The sequence below is a fragment of the Trachinotus anak genome, unplaced genomic scaffold (genome assembly GCF_046630095.1).
Source record: "Trachinotus anak isolate AG129_WGS33_773 ecotype Australia unplaced genomic scaffold, CSIRO_AGI_Tana_v1 ptg000004l, whole genome shotgun sequence".
Lineage (NCBI taxonomy): Eukaryota > Metazoa > Chordata > Actinopteri > Carangiformes > Carangidae > Trachinotus > Trachinotus anak.
In genome coordinates, this window is record NW_027273855.1 from 23469956 (window position 1) to 23486762 (window position 16807).

Genomic DNA, 16807 nt, shown 5'->3' on the forward strand with positions numbered 1-16807 from the left:
AACTGTTGACTGCTGGCCTACTTGTTGTGGTTAACTCTTGATGGAGTTGATGGAAAAAGTGAGCATGGGGTGGGAGAGGCAGGCATGTATGAAGGCAGAGACCGGTTGTGATCCAGCTGTTTGTTGCTATCAGACAACAGATCAGCTTGGCGTCTGTGGCTAGTGGCACTTTTATCATGTGATTTGTTTTCACCCTCCAGGGCCACTGGGATTTGGCAAAACCCTTCCCAAGACACATTTGTTTCTGCGTAGTTAGGAGAGACAGAGATGGTGACGCAGTCATTTCTGGGCTGGACTTCTCTTCAACGAGTGCACAGCTTGTATCTCTCCCCGTCTTCCTCTCTCTCTTTATCTGTGTATTTATCTCTTGGAGAAAGGGAGCAAAGGATGGGACTAAATGTCACGGCTCAGGATGAGAGACGGAGAGAAAGAGAAAAGGAGGAGAGAGAAACTGAGACAGAGGAAAAGGGGGAGAAAGAGAGGGAAGTTGTTTACCTTGCTCTATTGGTGACTCTGCTTTGGCTTCTCTCCAGTTCACATGCACTGGACTTCCTAAAGCTGCAGCATCACAGGCCATCGTGCCAAAGCTGGATCCTCATTGGATGGGAGGAGCTCCTCTGGGCTCACAAGCTGCACAGCAGCACTTTATTGGCTTAGTGCAAGCAACTGGAGTTAACATCTGATTGGTTAAGAAGCGTTGTTCTCTTCTACAAAGGTTTTGCATACATGAGCGTCATATATGTTCATACGGGTGGATCTATTGTTGATTGTTAAAAAGGTAACAGGGGAATTTGTAACAGTGGTAACAAGAGTTTTCTTTGTGCGTTTAGAGAGCTGGTAAGTGATGAATCAGAGTTTTCAGCCGGGAACATCGCTGCCTGTGTTCCTGAGTGTATATCTTTCAGGAGGACAATAGCATTTGTGAGGTGATTATCATACATTCGTCATCTAGCCAATGCTGACATTTCCATCTGTACCTCCCTGTTATGATGCAGTGGGCAAACCTAAGGCCTTAGTAACACAATGTTTTACAGATACCGTAATTTCCCTGGATGTTTCCTGAAATGTGATGACAGAGAAAATAGAGACAATGCTCTGTCTTTCAGTTGCGTTAGTTGGGTTAACTTGGTGTTTATTTCCAGAGAAATTTCCTTGAAAGAAATGGTAAGATCTTAATGACTGGATCAATTTAGAGCAGAGTAAATATTTGTTAACTTGATCTCCATATGCTTGGCTACAGACAAATTTTCACATTTTTGCATGTGGCCTGCTGTTTCTAGGTTGCACCAGCAATTAATCAAATTAATGAAATGCAAGTGTACTAACAGAACACATCTTTCCAAGAGTTATTTCCAAATTACTTTCAGGAGCCTTCCTACGAATTTACAGCAACATATCAGTTCCTTTCTAAGAAATTATAGGAAACTATGAGACCCTTAAAATAAAGTGTTACCAAGGCCTTCCTGTTCACTCTGGACCGTCAGTAAGAGAGAGCTGCTCAGCATCTTAGGCCTGGCACTCCCCAGTACCTTTCTGTGTTCGTGTTAAGGGGGGTAACCACACGAAGGATTTAAACCCCTCGACGAGAAGCAGGTCTTCTCATTCTCCTGGCTGGAAGTCCAGCGTCCAAACGATGCCACATTTCTGAGATGATGCAAGAGCGTGTGGCTGCCCGTGGTCTGCATTGCAGCTCCTGCTTCTACAGTCAGTGGCTCCCTCTCTCTCGCTCTCCCTATCTATCTCGCTCGCTCTCTTCTAAATGTGCTGATGGTATAACAAACTGTATACTAAGACTGCGTATTTATTTTTCCTTTTTTTTTTTTTTTTTTTTTTTTTTAAAGATGATTGTAAAAAAGATTCTGGTACCGTCCCAGGCTCCTCACCACTGTTGGAGGTCATTTCTCTTTTCAGTCAGTTAAGACTATGGTTAATCTACTGGTCTGTGGAGGCTACACGTCAACACAAGGCAAAAGGTGACACACAGTCAGAAACAGAAGTACAGTATTCCACCTTCCTTCCAGACAGTTGATTCATCATGTTGTGTTTTTTTAAACACACAAGCTGTATTTTAACTGAACTTAAAATGAACTGTCACCATCAAATTGCTTATCAAGCATATTTTACTGCAGTTTACTCATTCAGCGATTTATTGTTGGTATTGTTTACTACGAAGATACTGTGTTACCCTTATGGGTTTACTCAGGGTGCTTCACAGGTCCATCCTGATGTCACTGACCACTCTCTGAAGGCCTCCTGTCCCTTTAAATATTTTATAAGCATTACACAACAGGTCCAGTGGCACACAAGCAACAAACAGCCCGAAAAAGAAAATTGACAGGGTTGGGTTGAGCTATCCAGGCGAAGGAACTAGACACCTACGAATACACAGTCCCTCTGATCAGAGCCGTCACTGTGGCTACCATGCAAACACACGCACACAGGCATTGCTTTACACACCCTCACACACAGAACAAAAAAATGGACTTGTAAAAGCCGTTTTGTCCTTCTTCTTATTGTGAAAATCAAAAGTAAATCGCATCTGATGTTTTGCAGCTGGGGGCCAGGCTTCCCTGATACGGCTCTAATCAGTTAAGGACAAGTACTGTAGTATTTATGGGATTTGTCATTGTTAACATGAAGAAATGAAGGCAGACTGTGTGTAGGCATGTGTTCTGGAGGCACAAGCAAAACAATGAATTGTCAGTTATCCTTTCACCTGCAAAGGGTAAAAACGAGGAAAAAAATGTTTTAAGAAATGACTGGGTAGTTTTGTATTTGGTTGAAGCACTTGGCAACAAGTCAGCGAACTGGCCACTACCTGTCCTTGCCCCACCCTGTCAGTGTATTGTTGCTTTGTGCCTGCGTCATGGCTCTCATTGCCAGCGATTGACTTCCACTTCCTTGCTTTTCTCTTGTAGTGGCTGGAGAGCAACGGACTCCTCATCATCCACGCTATTCTACCAAGCAACAGAGAAGAGAGGACTCATCGAGGCCTGTCTGTATATAGCTGTAGGTGAGCCGGTACGTTGAAGACATACAGTGACAGTGTTTTATGTGTCTGTTCTTGTTTGGCCCCCCTCACACATCCGTGAAGCTTGGATCGAGTATCAGATCAGTTGTGTAGGTGTGTTAGAGAGAGATAGAGTGAGAGGGGTGTGTGTTCTGGTGCTTTCTCGGTGGTTTTCCATTTCGTCTCTGTCTCTCACTCTCCCTTCACCTGCTTCCCTCCTCTCTGCTTTCCGGCCTCAACCAGGGCAGTGAATCAGACTTCTTTCTGGGCACAAGCCTGAGAGTCCAAACCAGTGTGCTGCATTTGTGGTCCCCAGTCTCAAAGAGGCTGCCAGGCTTCCCTGGACCCCTAATTTTGGGAGACACAGACAACATCACTGAAAGCATACTGTGTCTGTCACTAATTCAGTGATCAGCATAATGGAGACCAAGGAAGCATTGTTAAAAAAAATTAATTGTTCTTTTTGCAAATGTTAGGCCTCTGGATGAGCTGGGATTTAAGATGACCATGCCTCTAATAGATTTTCTCCTCAGTCATCTCACATATCTTATTGAAGTCAACTTTCCCAACTGCAAGAAGGAACCAGTGTAACAGTCTATTGTGGTAAATGTCATGCATATTTGTGTCATGTTATTGTGGGTGTTTGATTAATGACTAATTCACATTTGTTAACAGAGCATGCAGTGGTTCTCCTTCAGAGACGTCTTTGTCTTTTTGGATGCCCCTGAGCATCACTCCAAAACCTTAACTGTTTCAGGTGATCAGAGGTAAAGTGAAGTACCTTAATAGATTTTGAATAGAATATGAATTTAACTTCAGAGAAATGCTGCATGTGCCAGCATCCCAATTTTTTTTAAATGTCTGCTCCCATTTTCCATGACAAATTTTGCCCTCTTGAAAATATGAATTCAAAACATGAAAACATTTGTATGTGTTGCAGACTGCTAAATCTGTGATGTCCCTCAGGTTTGTAGCCATATCAGTAACTGCTTCACATCTACAGTATCTTTCCTGGGCTCTTTGTTAATTATGGTACAAGAGGATATCAGGCTACATGTGTATCTGCTGCTGCATCTCAACCACTCTTTGGTTCTCTCAAATCCTTTTGTTTCATTTGCTCTAACTAAAATGTTTCTTGAGTCCACCACAGGGATTCCTGCTCATACCACATCCACTTTAATAGAGATTCACTTCTTTTTGTCAATTTTTGCCACCAATTTGCTAATTTTACTAATTATTTTCCACTGTTTTCTACTGATAATTTTCCACTTTTCTCCTAATATTAACTAAATTTTCCACTTTTTCTACAAATAATATCTTTATTTTTTTCTAAAAATAAGAGCTTCAATTTTGACAATTTACTACTATTAACCTAATTTTCCACAGTTTTCTACTAATAACTTCATTTTCAATTGTTTTCTACTAGTAACTTTATTTTCCATTGTTTTCTACCAATACTATCTTTATTTTCAATTGTTTTCAAACACTAATAACTTGATTTTCCATTGTTTTGTTGTTTGTTTTTGTACTAATGATATTCTCATTTTCCACTATTTTCTATTGAGAACTACATTTTTCATTGTTTTCTACCAATAGGAACTTCATTTTCCACACTTTACTACTAATTACGTAATTCTCCTCTTTTTTCTACTAATAATATCTTTATTTTCCATAGCTTTTTTTGTAACAATAACCTCATTTTCCACTATTTTCTATTAATAACTTCATGTTCCATTGTTTTCTACTAAGTTCATTTTACATATTATACTATTAATAAGTTCATTTTCCAGTTTTCTGCTAATAACTTCATTTTCAACTGTTTTTCTACTGATATCTTTATTTTTAAATTTTTTTCTACTAATAATAACCCAATTCTCCACTATTTTCTACCAATAACTTCATTTTCTATTGTTTTCTACTATTCATAAGTTAATATTCCACTATTTTACATAGTTTACAGCTAATAATATATATATATATATATATATATATATATATATTTTTTTTTTTTTTTTTTTTTTTTTTTTTTTACTAATATGTACTTAATTTCCACTGTTTTCCAGATTCAAAGGCGTTTCATGCCACAGGAATTCTTCTGTCAGGACTGCCCCCCTTGGAAGCTGGTTTCAGATGGTGGCTTAGAGTATTGTCACCTATCTAGCACCATTTGAAATCAGTGTTCTTGGGGTGGGAAGTGTGTTTCACTGACCAGCAACCATGAAGTGTCGTAAGAGGTAAAAGAATGAGACAACTTCACCTGGGAAGTGTCACTCCCTGAAGCACCACTCAGCGGCTACAAAACCACCAGTCTACAGTGATGTTTGACAGCTCAAGCTTTATGTCCTCTCTCCAAGGTTGACCGATTTCTTTTGGTGTTCAGAGTCTGCTTCTGTTTCTAGCACCATTTGAAATCGGTTACAGTGAAGGACAGATCTCGTCTTGCCTTAAGGTGGATTTTGCAACTAAGCTGTGCTCTTCATTTTACTGGCTATGCATTGACTTCGGTGAAAGTTTTTGTCAACATTTTAAACTGATTAAAAAAAAAGTTACTCTCACAGCGGTTACTAACACCATCGCAAATTCAGTTCTCCAATAATCCAGGATCTCTCATTGACATATAGATTAATTTGTACAGAGGAGGAAGAAATATTCAGTAAAAGTGACAGTATCACAAGGTTAAAATACTCTATACATAATGCATAGAAGTCCTGCATCATAAATTAAGTAAAGTAAAAGAAAACAAATACAATTAGCAAAATGGATTATTTTGCATCTAGCATCCTAAAAGACAGAGACATCTCTTATGTTTGCATGGACAAATAAACACAACAGTAAAACTAATGGCAAGAAGTAAAATATTTGCAATCTAGTGATGTAAGTCTAGAGAAGCATTAAATGAAAATAGTAAAGTAAAAATACATTTAAATTGCGCTTGTGACTTTTAACAATTCACCACTGATGTTTGCCAACTTGATCAATTATTTTAATGTTTCCACTGTTACATCCACAAGGGGGTGCTGCAACATAAAATATTATATCAGGAATTTTTGTTTGTGTTGTTTTTTTTTGTCTCTGTGCCCACAAATGGTACTACTGTAAACTACAGTAGTCCCACTCATTTTTAAAATATTGGGACATTCAGTTAAAAAAAACTAATATATCATGTTCACGTGTTCAATTTTAACATGTATAGTCTTTAAGGTGAATATTAATTCCATTTATCCGTATTAAATCTATAGTAAACAGAGTGCAGATTATGGCTGTATATTATGGAGAAGCTCCTCTGTAATGTGAATAACATAATAAATCTTTCTCACAAACTGAAGATGGAATTAAGTGTGATACAATAGGTTTGAAATATTTAATAATAAAAACACAACCAATAGTCTGTTTTTCTCTTTATAGGTTCCATCCAGACTCATTGCATTGGAATATACAAAATAGACACAATGTGGATCAACAGAATGTATATAAATGGTTTCACACAAGTAATTTAATGAGTTTCATCCACATTTTCATACTCCATTGCTTGAGAGTGAGTCATTATAAACTAAGCTTGTGTACATATTGTGTATATGCACATTAAAAGTGTGATATGAACACAACGGTGAATTTTCATTTTCTGTTTTATTTGATTAACTGATTACAAAAGGCAGTGCAAATTTAAGAGCAGCTTTATGCCCATCTCAAAACGATACATAAACTGCCACTGATGTTCTGACACAAATTTTATTTTAATAAATAAAGATAAAATGAAAGCAAGTGCAAAAAAATTAAACAGAGAAAATGTTTAAATACCCACAGACATAGCTTGTCATTTCTGTTATTGAAAATTGTTTAAAATGAATTTGATGATGCTACAGGGCACAAATAACAGTATTCCCTTACCTCTGCCCTGAGGGGAGGCCTCCCAAAATTAAACAGACAAAATGTTTTATGTTTTTTACGGAATTTATGTGTACTCGTTTCATTCCAGTTTAGTGCGAGTTCTGCTGCTTTCCTGCCAAAGCTGTATCCCTAGGGGAAACACTGAACAATGTGCCAACATTAAACATGTCTTATTATTTAGTACACACCTTAAACTCAGGAGGGCCAGTACCTAAGCCTTTAACTGACCTCAACAAACACATTAACATTTATGCAATTCACACACAATTGACAAGCTAAAACACTTGGCTGTTTGCATTAAGGCAATTGACTGATGTCAGGCACTATGCTAGGAACTGTTTTACATCTCTCTCTTGCTTTCTTGCTCTCTCTCACTCTGTCGCTCTCTCTCTCTCTCAGATTCTTCTAGGGAATTTACCATTTCCATTTCAATAACACAAATGGTGTAACATTTTATATGAATATTTACAGGTGTATCCAGTGTTTTTTAAGCACCAACCTTTTTTTTGGCTTTAAAAAGAAAATTATTTAATCCCAATTGCTGTGTATATGGTTGAACATTGTTAACCGATTTTGCCTATTTCAAGGCATTGGTGCAGCTGAAACTATAATAGCCTGGGTGAGCTGTGGTGTGAGTCATAGTGCAAATGTTTAAAATAAAGAAACAAACTTTTCTAATTAGCATGAAATCTCATTCCTTCATAATTACAGAACAGAAAAACTGTTGTGATGTTGGAAAGGAAGGTATCCTAAACACCACTGGATTGAATTATGAAGAGTAGGAAAAAGTGTGGTTAGGAGTGGCCCATCAAGGGATCCACTTGAAGCATAAACTGGGGATTGAGCTCAATTTGCAGAGGTTTCTGAATCTCAGACCGCCATTCAGAAACGAATCTTCAGGTCGTTTCGTAAAATTGTGCCATCCACATGCAGAGCACAAAGACATTTGAAGCCTCATCCAGTGACATTCCTCTGTTCAAGGTGTTTTTACACCAAGCAGTACTGGACAAACAGGGTCATTACTGCAAAAAAGAAAAAGCAAAGGAAAGTTGTGTAGATGAGACTTTTTTTGACATAATGTAAAAACTCCTAATGTGCTGTGAAAGAAGGAAAAGTTAAACAGGGTTTGAGGACAGGCAGTTGTCCTGTTCAACAGACAGGTTAGTTCGCATGCCAGGGTAATGTGGAAGAGGGAAGAAAAACATTAATGCAATAATACAGCATAGCATGGACATACAAAATAAAATATTATAGAAATATCTGCATACCGAATCACATATTGTTCTTGCATGTCTCATGACTGTTAATTTGCCATACATGAGTTCAAGTGTGGTCAGTGGTCCATCTTCTTACCGATAGTTGTACTTCCTCTGCATCTTTTGTAGGCACACTTTCAGGATAGCTTCTCTGAGAACTGTAATCCAATAATGACTGGTCAACATTACTGTATATGTACTGCTCCCAGCAAATAGGAAGCCAGCAAAATTGACAAAGTCAAGAGATGCACCCTCTTCACCCACCGGACTATATAATCTACAAAAGAATACTGCACACAAACACCCAGGGGCCAGGTGCATAAATGATGCGCATACACAAAAACCATGCGTACACCATGTCCCGCACATGAATTGGAATTTTTAAACAGAACGTGCGGTGAGACTTTGAGCACCTCACGCATTCTTTTGACCATGTGTACACGCAAGCCAAGTTAAGATACAGTGACGTGAAAATGCTAAATAAAGGAGACACGGAATTTAACATTAAACAGAACAGCCAACTTCACAGAGCTTCTTTCATTATTATCAATATAAGTTTAGCTGTTGTTTAAACAGAAAAACAATTCACTGACAATTCATAAATGGAAATAATTGTGTGCTAAATGTTTCCTTTAGCATTGTTCAATCTTATATCCTTATTTATTGTGAGGCATTCTGTAAACTCATTTGATACTATTTTAATATTTACTAATCACAATTGCAGACGCCTGCCTGGTAGCCTGTCTCTAGTCCCGACAAATGAAGAGTAAAACAGGACCTTACAGTAGGAGTTATTGTACTAAAGTTTACTGATGAGCTCCCGTTTGTGATCCGACCTACAAACAGTGAAATTGTGCTTCTTTTTTGTGCCATGCCTGATAACTTGTGGCACAGACAATGTTTTGGTGTGTAAGCTGATGTATTAAAGGAGTGTCTTGATCTATTTATGGTTAATGGGTGGAAATGAGGTTTGTGCATGTGCGTCCAATTTCTCAATGAGTAAGACTTATAAAACAGAATTATGCGTACGCATTCTGACAAAAAGACTGCATATGCATATTTCTGGTTTTGTGCGTACACATAGTTTTGGACATAAATCTGCACAGAGTTTTATGCATCAAGCCCCAGCCCTCTGTGCTGCTACACAACTATCTCTTACAGCCAAAACATACAGTACAAAGTTGTGTGGGTATTACTTTGAGATGCCAAGTACTACCTGTTCATTTTTGAAAGCGAAAATCAACAGGTCACCACAGTATCATCAAGATACAGTCAGGTCATTATTGTATATGGAGTCTGTTGTTACACTCCAACAACAGTTCAAATAGCACTTTTATCTTCATATCATGTGGCCCCGTGTACGAAATTTTGAAATATTACTGAGGGGGAAAAAAAAGATTAACATGGTATTCAAATAGTAATGTGGCTATAATGCCACCAAATGTGGCCACATTTTTAATTCCTTGACTGATTTGTTGAGTGTTGTTACCGGCAAAAAGAAAGTTGTGAAGCTTTGATGCATATTTTGTATTGAAGGTACTCTCCTATAGAGCTGTTAGGCATTACACAGCAATAACTCTGCACAAACAGGAAACAAAAGGCGTTTCCTAAACTGCATTTCCATGTGTCATACCAGCAACCACTGCTTAATAAATGAACCACTGTTCACAAATAATGAATAAGTAATAATAATGATAATGTTCCATTGCCAATTGTTCCTGTCATCCTTTAGATCCTACCAGGGACTATGTGCCATATAAGCTGATGCGAATGAGACATGAAATCCATGAAAACAACAGAAAGCAATAAACACCACCAAGTATTAACATTTATAAGGTGTGCATAACGAAATCAGATAATGTAACCACTGCATACCTAATTGTTAATACTTGAACATGCTTAATCATCTACATGTTGCATTTGGCTGACCTCGACATTTGAGTGCATTTGTCAATACATGATAAAAACTTTCATAAAGCAGTTGGGGCAGAGTTTTTTCCAATGAGTGACTGACAGCTCTGTACAGGAGAGTACTCTGAGGGCTTATTACAGCGCACCTTAATGACAATGTTGATACTGTGGTAGAGAAAATCCTTAAGCCAAAAAGCCTCACAAATTCACACAACATCAACATGCAACACTTAATAATACACGACAGACACAGAGGTCAGACGGTTTGAAAATGCTGACCAAATACACTGAGACAGAAACAAAAAGGTTGGAGAAGCCGTGAAAGCGATTGAGCACTGTTAATGGTCAGTCTGGGATGCAAACGAAAACATGGACATGCCGTTATGGGGATGAAGCCGTTTCAGGGGTTAGTCTGCACAGTTGAATAAAACCTTTTACCTTTTTTTTTTCCACCAATATACAACCAAAGCGACAGCAATAACACCAAGTGCTATGATAAGGGAAAAAATAGATTTTTTTAAAAAATTGAGTATTGCAATTCAGAAATAATGATGTAAACATTATATGTGCATTCCACTGCGAAGTAGATTTCATGTACAAAACATAAAGCTAATTTGAGTCACAAAGTGACACATCTAGCCATTACTGCATGAGTATGTTCTAAAGGCTAAACGTGTCAATTTATTCTTATTTATTGATCTACGTAAGAACACAATGACCTCTCATGAATTTCACAGTGTACTGTTATATAACTATGCTGTACTTCTGAGGCCATCATGATCTTACTTTGGGCCAATATTATCTCTCCACATTCTTGATCTACTGTTCAAGGATGAAGTTGAAACTTACGTATCAGTGTCCCAAGTACAGCTTTAGTTCCTGTCGAAAGCCCCTGACCGCCATTCTCTGCTAAAAAAAAAAAAAAAAAAAAAAAAGAGAGAGAAAATGAGGACACAGAGAGATGAAGACAGAGTAGAGGACAAAAATGAATCTAACATAAAAGATTATTTTTGATGATTTACTTGGGTCCTTAGGTCCGTCAGTTGGATGAAGACGATCTGAAACAGAAGTTCAGTTACAGCTACTGTATCTTACATAGACATATCACCTAGGGCTGAGCAACATTTTGTGGAAATGCTATTGAGGTATAGGACATCGTGTTTAGCACTGGCTATACTGTGTTGCAGCTGCTGTTAATTGTGTGTGACTGGTCTACAACAGTGTTTGCTTTACACACACACACAGCATTTTGAGAAATCTGTAGGGCTGCTTGGATGTTCAGTACAGATTTCAAGCCAATCCAGTGAAAGATAAGCAATAGGTGAGGCTTAGAAGAATAAACATACAAAGAATTGTAAACTTTAACAAGAGGACAGAAAAATTCAACGCTAGAAAAGTATTTGGAGTAAAGCTACAGGGTTTTGCAAGGTCCAGTGAATTTAATTTTCAATGATTTTTTTGGAGAATATCCACAACATTAACTGGGAAAACAATTTTGAATTCTGGTTGAGTTGCCATGGTTAACCCTTTAGCCAACCAGACTTGCAAAGGTCAAAACTGCAGTGTAAAACAAACTTCTGTTTTGGCGAATCCAATGCGTTCAATAACGTACAAATCAAGGTAAAGTACAGTAATTCATTACATTCACACAAATATAAAAATTTTGTATTGGTGTTATTGTAAACAGGTCTGACAAATCACCAATTGTCATATCACTCAAGCCTGTATTACCTAAGAGCAAGTAATATGAGCAGGAATTGAAAGCATGTTTACACTTGTAAATATACTATCACTTGGATCAACTACAACTGTCTCCCCAAAAAAAGCTTTTTTGGCCAATACAAATTGCACCATTATATCAAGTGAGCACACTATGGGCCTTTTGGTGGTTATGCATTAAAATGGACTCTACCTGTCGGTTTCTTTGTTGAAGGAGTAGGAGTGGGAGTGGTAGTGGTAGTGGTAGTGGTGGTGGTAGTAGTAGTAGTAGTAGTAGCTATAGTTGTCGTTGGAATGACTGCAAGAACATAAAAGGAGGAATCAGGACAGTGATAGTGATATCAGGAATATGCCAAGCTCACGATCATGAAGTAGCTCACTTTAATTACTGCATGCTACTGAGTCAGCCTCTTAGGCTGTAGAAACTTGTTAGTTGTTGTTAATATGTAACTGGTCCCCTCACTGCCTTTCTAAAACTTGTCCCCATGAACAAACAGGGGTAAGATATTGCACAGCAGCACGGCCTCATCCAAATCCTATGCTCAAAAATGTAGCCATTATTCTGATGATGGTGTTATGATACACCTTTTTTTAAAAGCAATCATGCTACAGCTGAACAATATGCACAGAATCACACATCCAGCTGTGACAAATCTTTCATGCAATACATTTTTATCTCTATGTTGATGTAATGAATTACTGTATTGTACCTTGATTTGGAATGGATTGGAGGATTATGGAAGAAGACATTAAAATGTATTATTATGAAATTATCCAGGAGTTTTAAACAGTAGCAGTGGTAATTTCATAATATGAATAAAAGAGACTTTAGAGTCAGAGTGAAAATATTTTAAAATTTGTGGGAACTGTTTTGCTAACGGTGGCTGTAAGAATTTCCTTATTTGAAACCCCAGAGCAAAAAATAAAATAAAATAAAATAAAACATCCGATTTAGCTCACCACATGTAGGAATGTAATAAAATCTGAAATTAGAATGACTATAAAATCACATGCAAACAAAACAGGTTAGATAGTCTTTACAGATCTAAGACAGGTAGTAATCTTCATTTAGGACTTACGTTTACATGTTGGAAATGAAGTTGACCATTTGCTATTTATTTCACATATCAGGGTATCTTGTCCTTCCAAGACAAATCCAGGATTGCACTGATACTTCACAGTAGCCTTGTGTCCATAAGGGGGTCGAGCACCGCTAACTTGAAAGGCATTTTTAATATCAGGCTCTTCACATTCAACCTCTGCAGGAAAAGAAATAGGAAGTTAATACAGATGACCAAAATAACCTGCATGTGAAAGTATCAGTCACCATTGAGATTACATTGGAAAATGTTGAAAAGGATGGGGACAGACACACACACACACACACACACACACACACACACACACACACACACACACACACACACACACACACACACACACACACACACACACACACACACACACACACACACACACTTACTGATACAATTTGGCGGTTCTGGGTGGAATTTTCCATCTTCTGAACATGTTAAAGTGTTTGATCCATTGAGTACGAATCCACCGAGACAAGTGTACGTTATAACTGCTCTATATGGATAGGGTTCGTCGCTTAGTGGTTTGAAATTGGCATTGTTCCCCGGAGGTGGTTGATCACAAGTCGTCTCTGCAAAGTAAAGATGACAACTATTAGAATGCAAACAGGCTCTTTTAGAATTTTTTTTGTCTTTTGTGAAGCTTTTGTTGTTAGTCATGTGACTTGCATTAACACACAAAGATTACCAACCTTCACATGTAGGCAACCTGCCATCCCACCCCTGTTCTCTACAAAAGATATTCGGGCTGCCACCAACTGCATGGTAACTAATTATGGGGGAAAAAAGGTTGACTTCAGACAACAAATTTGAAGAAGAATCTATGTTAGCACTTACATTTCACATTACGACACTGAACAGTAAGCAAGTCCACCCATTTTAACTGCAATAAGTTGATTTTTGACTGGGAAATATTATGGGTGCTGACATTTTAGAGTTGAAATACACTACTCACAGCTGATTATAAACCATAAGAGAGATTGGTTTATTACTAACCCAGGTTTACATTCGAACTTGAGTTGAGCGCCATACTCAGTCCCTTCAGGGTAGTCAATTTCTAAATTTGGAACCTCTCCAGCAGAGCCACAGTTCTTCTCTGTAAAAAGAAAAATGTCATAAGGATTAAATTCCTCCCTTAAAAATTATTGGATGATAATACTCACAAATGACTCAACAGACTGGTCACTCGATATTACCAGTCACTCGTTTAAAAGCAGCATTTCGATGTTGGTAAGAGATTATTTACTAGAGGAATCTACACTCACCAGCCACTTTATTAGGTACACCCATTCAACTGCTTGTTAAGGCAAATATCTAATCAGCCAATCACATGGCAGCAACTCAATGCATTTAGGCATGTCGACATGGTCGAGACAACCTTCTGAAGTTCAAACGAAGCATCAGAAGGGGAAAAAGGTGATTTAAGTGACTTTGAACATGGCATGGTTGTTGGTGCCAGATGGGCTGGTCTGAGTATTTTACTTACTGCTGATCTACTGGGATTTTCCTGCACAACCATCTCTAGGGTTTACAGAGAATGGTCCGAAAAAGAGAAAATATCCAGTGAGCGGCAGTTCTCTGGGCAAAAATGCCTTGTTGATGCCAGAGGTCAGAGGAGAATGGCCAGACTGCTTCAAGCTGATAGAAAGGCAACAGTAACTCAAATAAAACACTCGAAACAACCTAGATATGCAGAAGAGCATCTCTGAATGCACAACATGTCGAACCTTGAAGCAGATGGGCTAGAGAAGCAAAAGACCACACCAGGTGCCACTCCTGTCAGCTAAGAACAGGACACTGAGGCTACATTTCACATGGGCTCGCCAAAACGGGACAACAGACGACTGGAAAAACGTTGCCTGATCTAATGAGTCTCAATTTCTGCTGCGACATTCAGGTGGTAGGGTCAGAATTTGGCGTCAACAACATGAAAGCATGGATCCATCTTGCCTTGTATCAACAGTTCAGGCTGGTGGTGGTGGTGTAATGGTGTGGGGGATGTTTTCTTCGCACACTTTGGTCCCCTTAGTACCAGCTGAACATTGTTTAAATGAGTATTACTGCTGAGTATGTCCATCCCTTTATGACCATAGTGTACACATCTTCTGATGGCTGCTTCCAGCAGGATAATGCACCATGTCACACGGTTCTTGAACATGACAATGGATTCACTGTACTTAAATGACCTCCACAGTCACCAGATCTCAATCCAATGGAGCACCTTTGGGATATGGTGGAACAGGAGATTCGCATCATGGATGTGCAGCCGACAAATCTGCAGCAACTGTGTGATGCTATCATGTCAATATGGACCAACATCTCTGAGGAATGTTTCCGGCACCTTGTTGAGTCTATGCCATGAAGAATTAATGCAGTTCTGAAGGCTAAAGGGAGTCCAACCAGGTACTAGGAAGGTGTACCTAATAAAGTGGCCAGTCAGTGTATATCAGGGAATACTGCCAAAACTGGTTGTGAATGATTTTGGCTATCAATCATGTGAATGTAAAAAATCAAGTGGTAATATTTACTCTCGCATGTCATCCTCACAGGAGTCCATTGGCCACCGGTGCAAGTAATATCTGTAGGCCCTAAAGACCGGTAACCTTCCTTACAGCCCAAATGAACTATAGCCCCGTCCTGGAATGATGGTCGAAGAATGTCATCGCCCTTCACAAACATGGTGTCGTGTAGCACAGGTTGGCCACAGTTTTGAGCTACAATGAAAGAGAAAGAGAGTTAACTTAAGACCAAACACCAGCATGTGTATCTAATCGCATTTATGGCACAACAAGCTTATCCACAGTGCCACTCACCTTGGACAGTAATGGCAAGGCCAAGACTGCCCAGCAGGAGGAAGTGAGTGACACCCATGATGAGATCGGTCAATAAGCCCCTGTCTGAAAGAAAAACGTAAAGAGTGAGAGTTAGAGTATTAACTTCGCATTGATCACATCCGAGCAAGACTGTCTCTTAAATTACACGCAAGGCCAACGTTGACAGGTACATCGGTACAGCACCCATTTAAGTAAAAACATTAATATTACGTCACTTCAGGTCAAAAAAATGACCAATATCTTAAATATTGACAAACACTTAGTCGCAAAATGGTGCTTATCCGGCTAATCTTTGGAGGTATTTGCGTTTAGCATAGTTATCATGTCACGTAGTTTAGAAAACATTCAGCCAAACGTTATTCAAAAATATGTCGACATTAGCTAGCAGAATAGCTAACCTCACCCAGCGACTTAACCGTTTGTATATAGTGACAATTTCGACCTGCAAATTCGGTTACAAGTTTAAAAAATAAAAATGTAGAGGCCTAAAAAGCAGTGATATGTCGGCCCTTAAAACTACTACGTCGTGTGTTGCTTTTTCTTAGTAAAAAAAAACAAAAAACGGGGCGGTAACACATCCGAGTAAAGCTAACGGTGTAATTCTTGACTTTGCTAAGCAATTTAAATTGGACCTATGGCGGATTTAAAAGTGCTTAACAGTTGAGTGTCTGAACTTCCTGTTAATCAATACATTATCTAATTCAAGAAATTAATGTGATGGGTTTAGTCAACCCACGTAGCACCCAACAAGCGAAAATGACATGTTGTTTTAGTCGCGTTAGCCCGATATCGCCGTTCAGTTTTCGGTTAGTTTAGGTTGCGTGGTTAGTAAAACTATAAGACCGAGATATGCCTTACCCCACAAAACGAGAGGAATCACAATGGCAGCACCTTGTTCCAAAATGGTGTGTCTCGGCTTCTTCCCCTGAATCACCTACTTCCCGTCAAAAAAAAATGGGCGTGGCGTGGCCTGTGGTGCCTTCCAGTGAAACTTGGATTTCGGAAACATCAACAGTGACGCAGCTGTGTTCAAAGGTAACGTTTATCTCTCTCATAAACAGACTTCGAGCCCACACCTATAAAGTTAATTTGAAT

The 16807-nt window shown here is 38.7% G+C and overlaps 1 protein-coding gene and 1 long non-coding RNA gene across 32 annotated transcripts in view; one reads left to right on the forward strand and one right to left on the reverse strand.

The window, feature by feature from the left end:
* Nucleotides 1-6615, forward strand: part of LOC139621041 (uncharacterized) — a 20647-nt gene extending 14032 nt beyond the window's left edge. For 3 of the 7 annotated variants that reach the window (XR_011690914.1, XR_011690919.1, XR_011690916.1), the window contains exon 5: nucleotides 2919-3487. This is a non-coding gene — a long non-coding RNA (uncharacterized lncRNA). Of the gene's footprint in view, nucleotides 1-2918; nucleotides 3488-3685; nucleotides 3778-5073 lie in introns of those variants that run through there. The other 4 variants (XR_011690913.1, XR_011690917.1, XR_011690915.1 and 1 more) reach the window with 4 other exon arrangements.
* LOC139621038 (membrane cofactor protein-like) lies at nucleotides 6396-16726 on the reverse strand. 25 transcript variants are annotated; one of them, XR_011690909.1, is made up of 13 exons: nucleotides 16571-16726; nucleotides 15692-15775; nucleotides 15407-15592; nucleotides 13875-13974; nucleotides 13571-13647; nucleotides 13268-13450; nucleotides 12864-13043; nucleotides 11978-12082; nucleotides 11088-11123; nucleotides 10915-10971; nucleotides 10504-10555; nucleotides 8167-8312; nucleotides 6396-7920 (listed from the first exon to the last, which is right to left on the reverse strand). XR_011690909.1 is itself a non-coding variant. In XM_071477218.1 (13 exons), the coding sequence occupies exons 2-13, from the start codon at nucleotides 15747-15749 to the stop codon at nucleotides 7875-7877; spliced, it is 1140 nt and encodes a 379-aa protein (XP_071333319.1). In that variant the 5' UTR covers nucleotides 15750-15775; nucleotides 16571-16726; the 3' UTR covers nucleotides 6396-7874. The 25 variants fall into 25 exon arrangements, 21 of the variants coding, with proteins under 21 accessions (XP_071333319.1, XP_071333320.1, XP_071333328.1 ...); XR_011690910.1 differs by having other exon boundaries at nucleotides 8167-8313; nucleotides 10506-10555; nucleotides 10915-10974; XM_071477218.1 differs by having other exon boundaries at nucleotides 8252-8313; nucleotides 10506-10555.
* Between the last annotated feature and the right edge of the window lie 81 nt (nucleotides 16727-16807).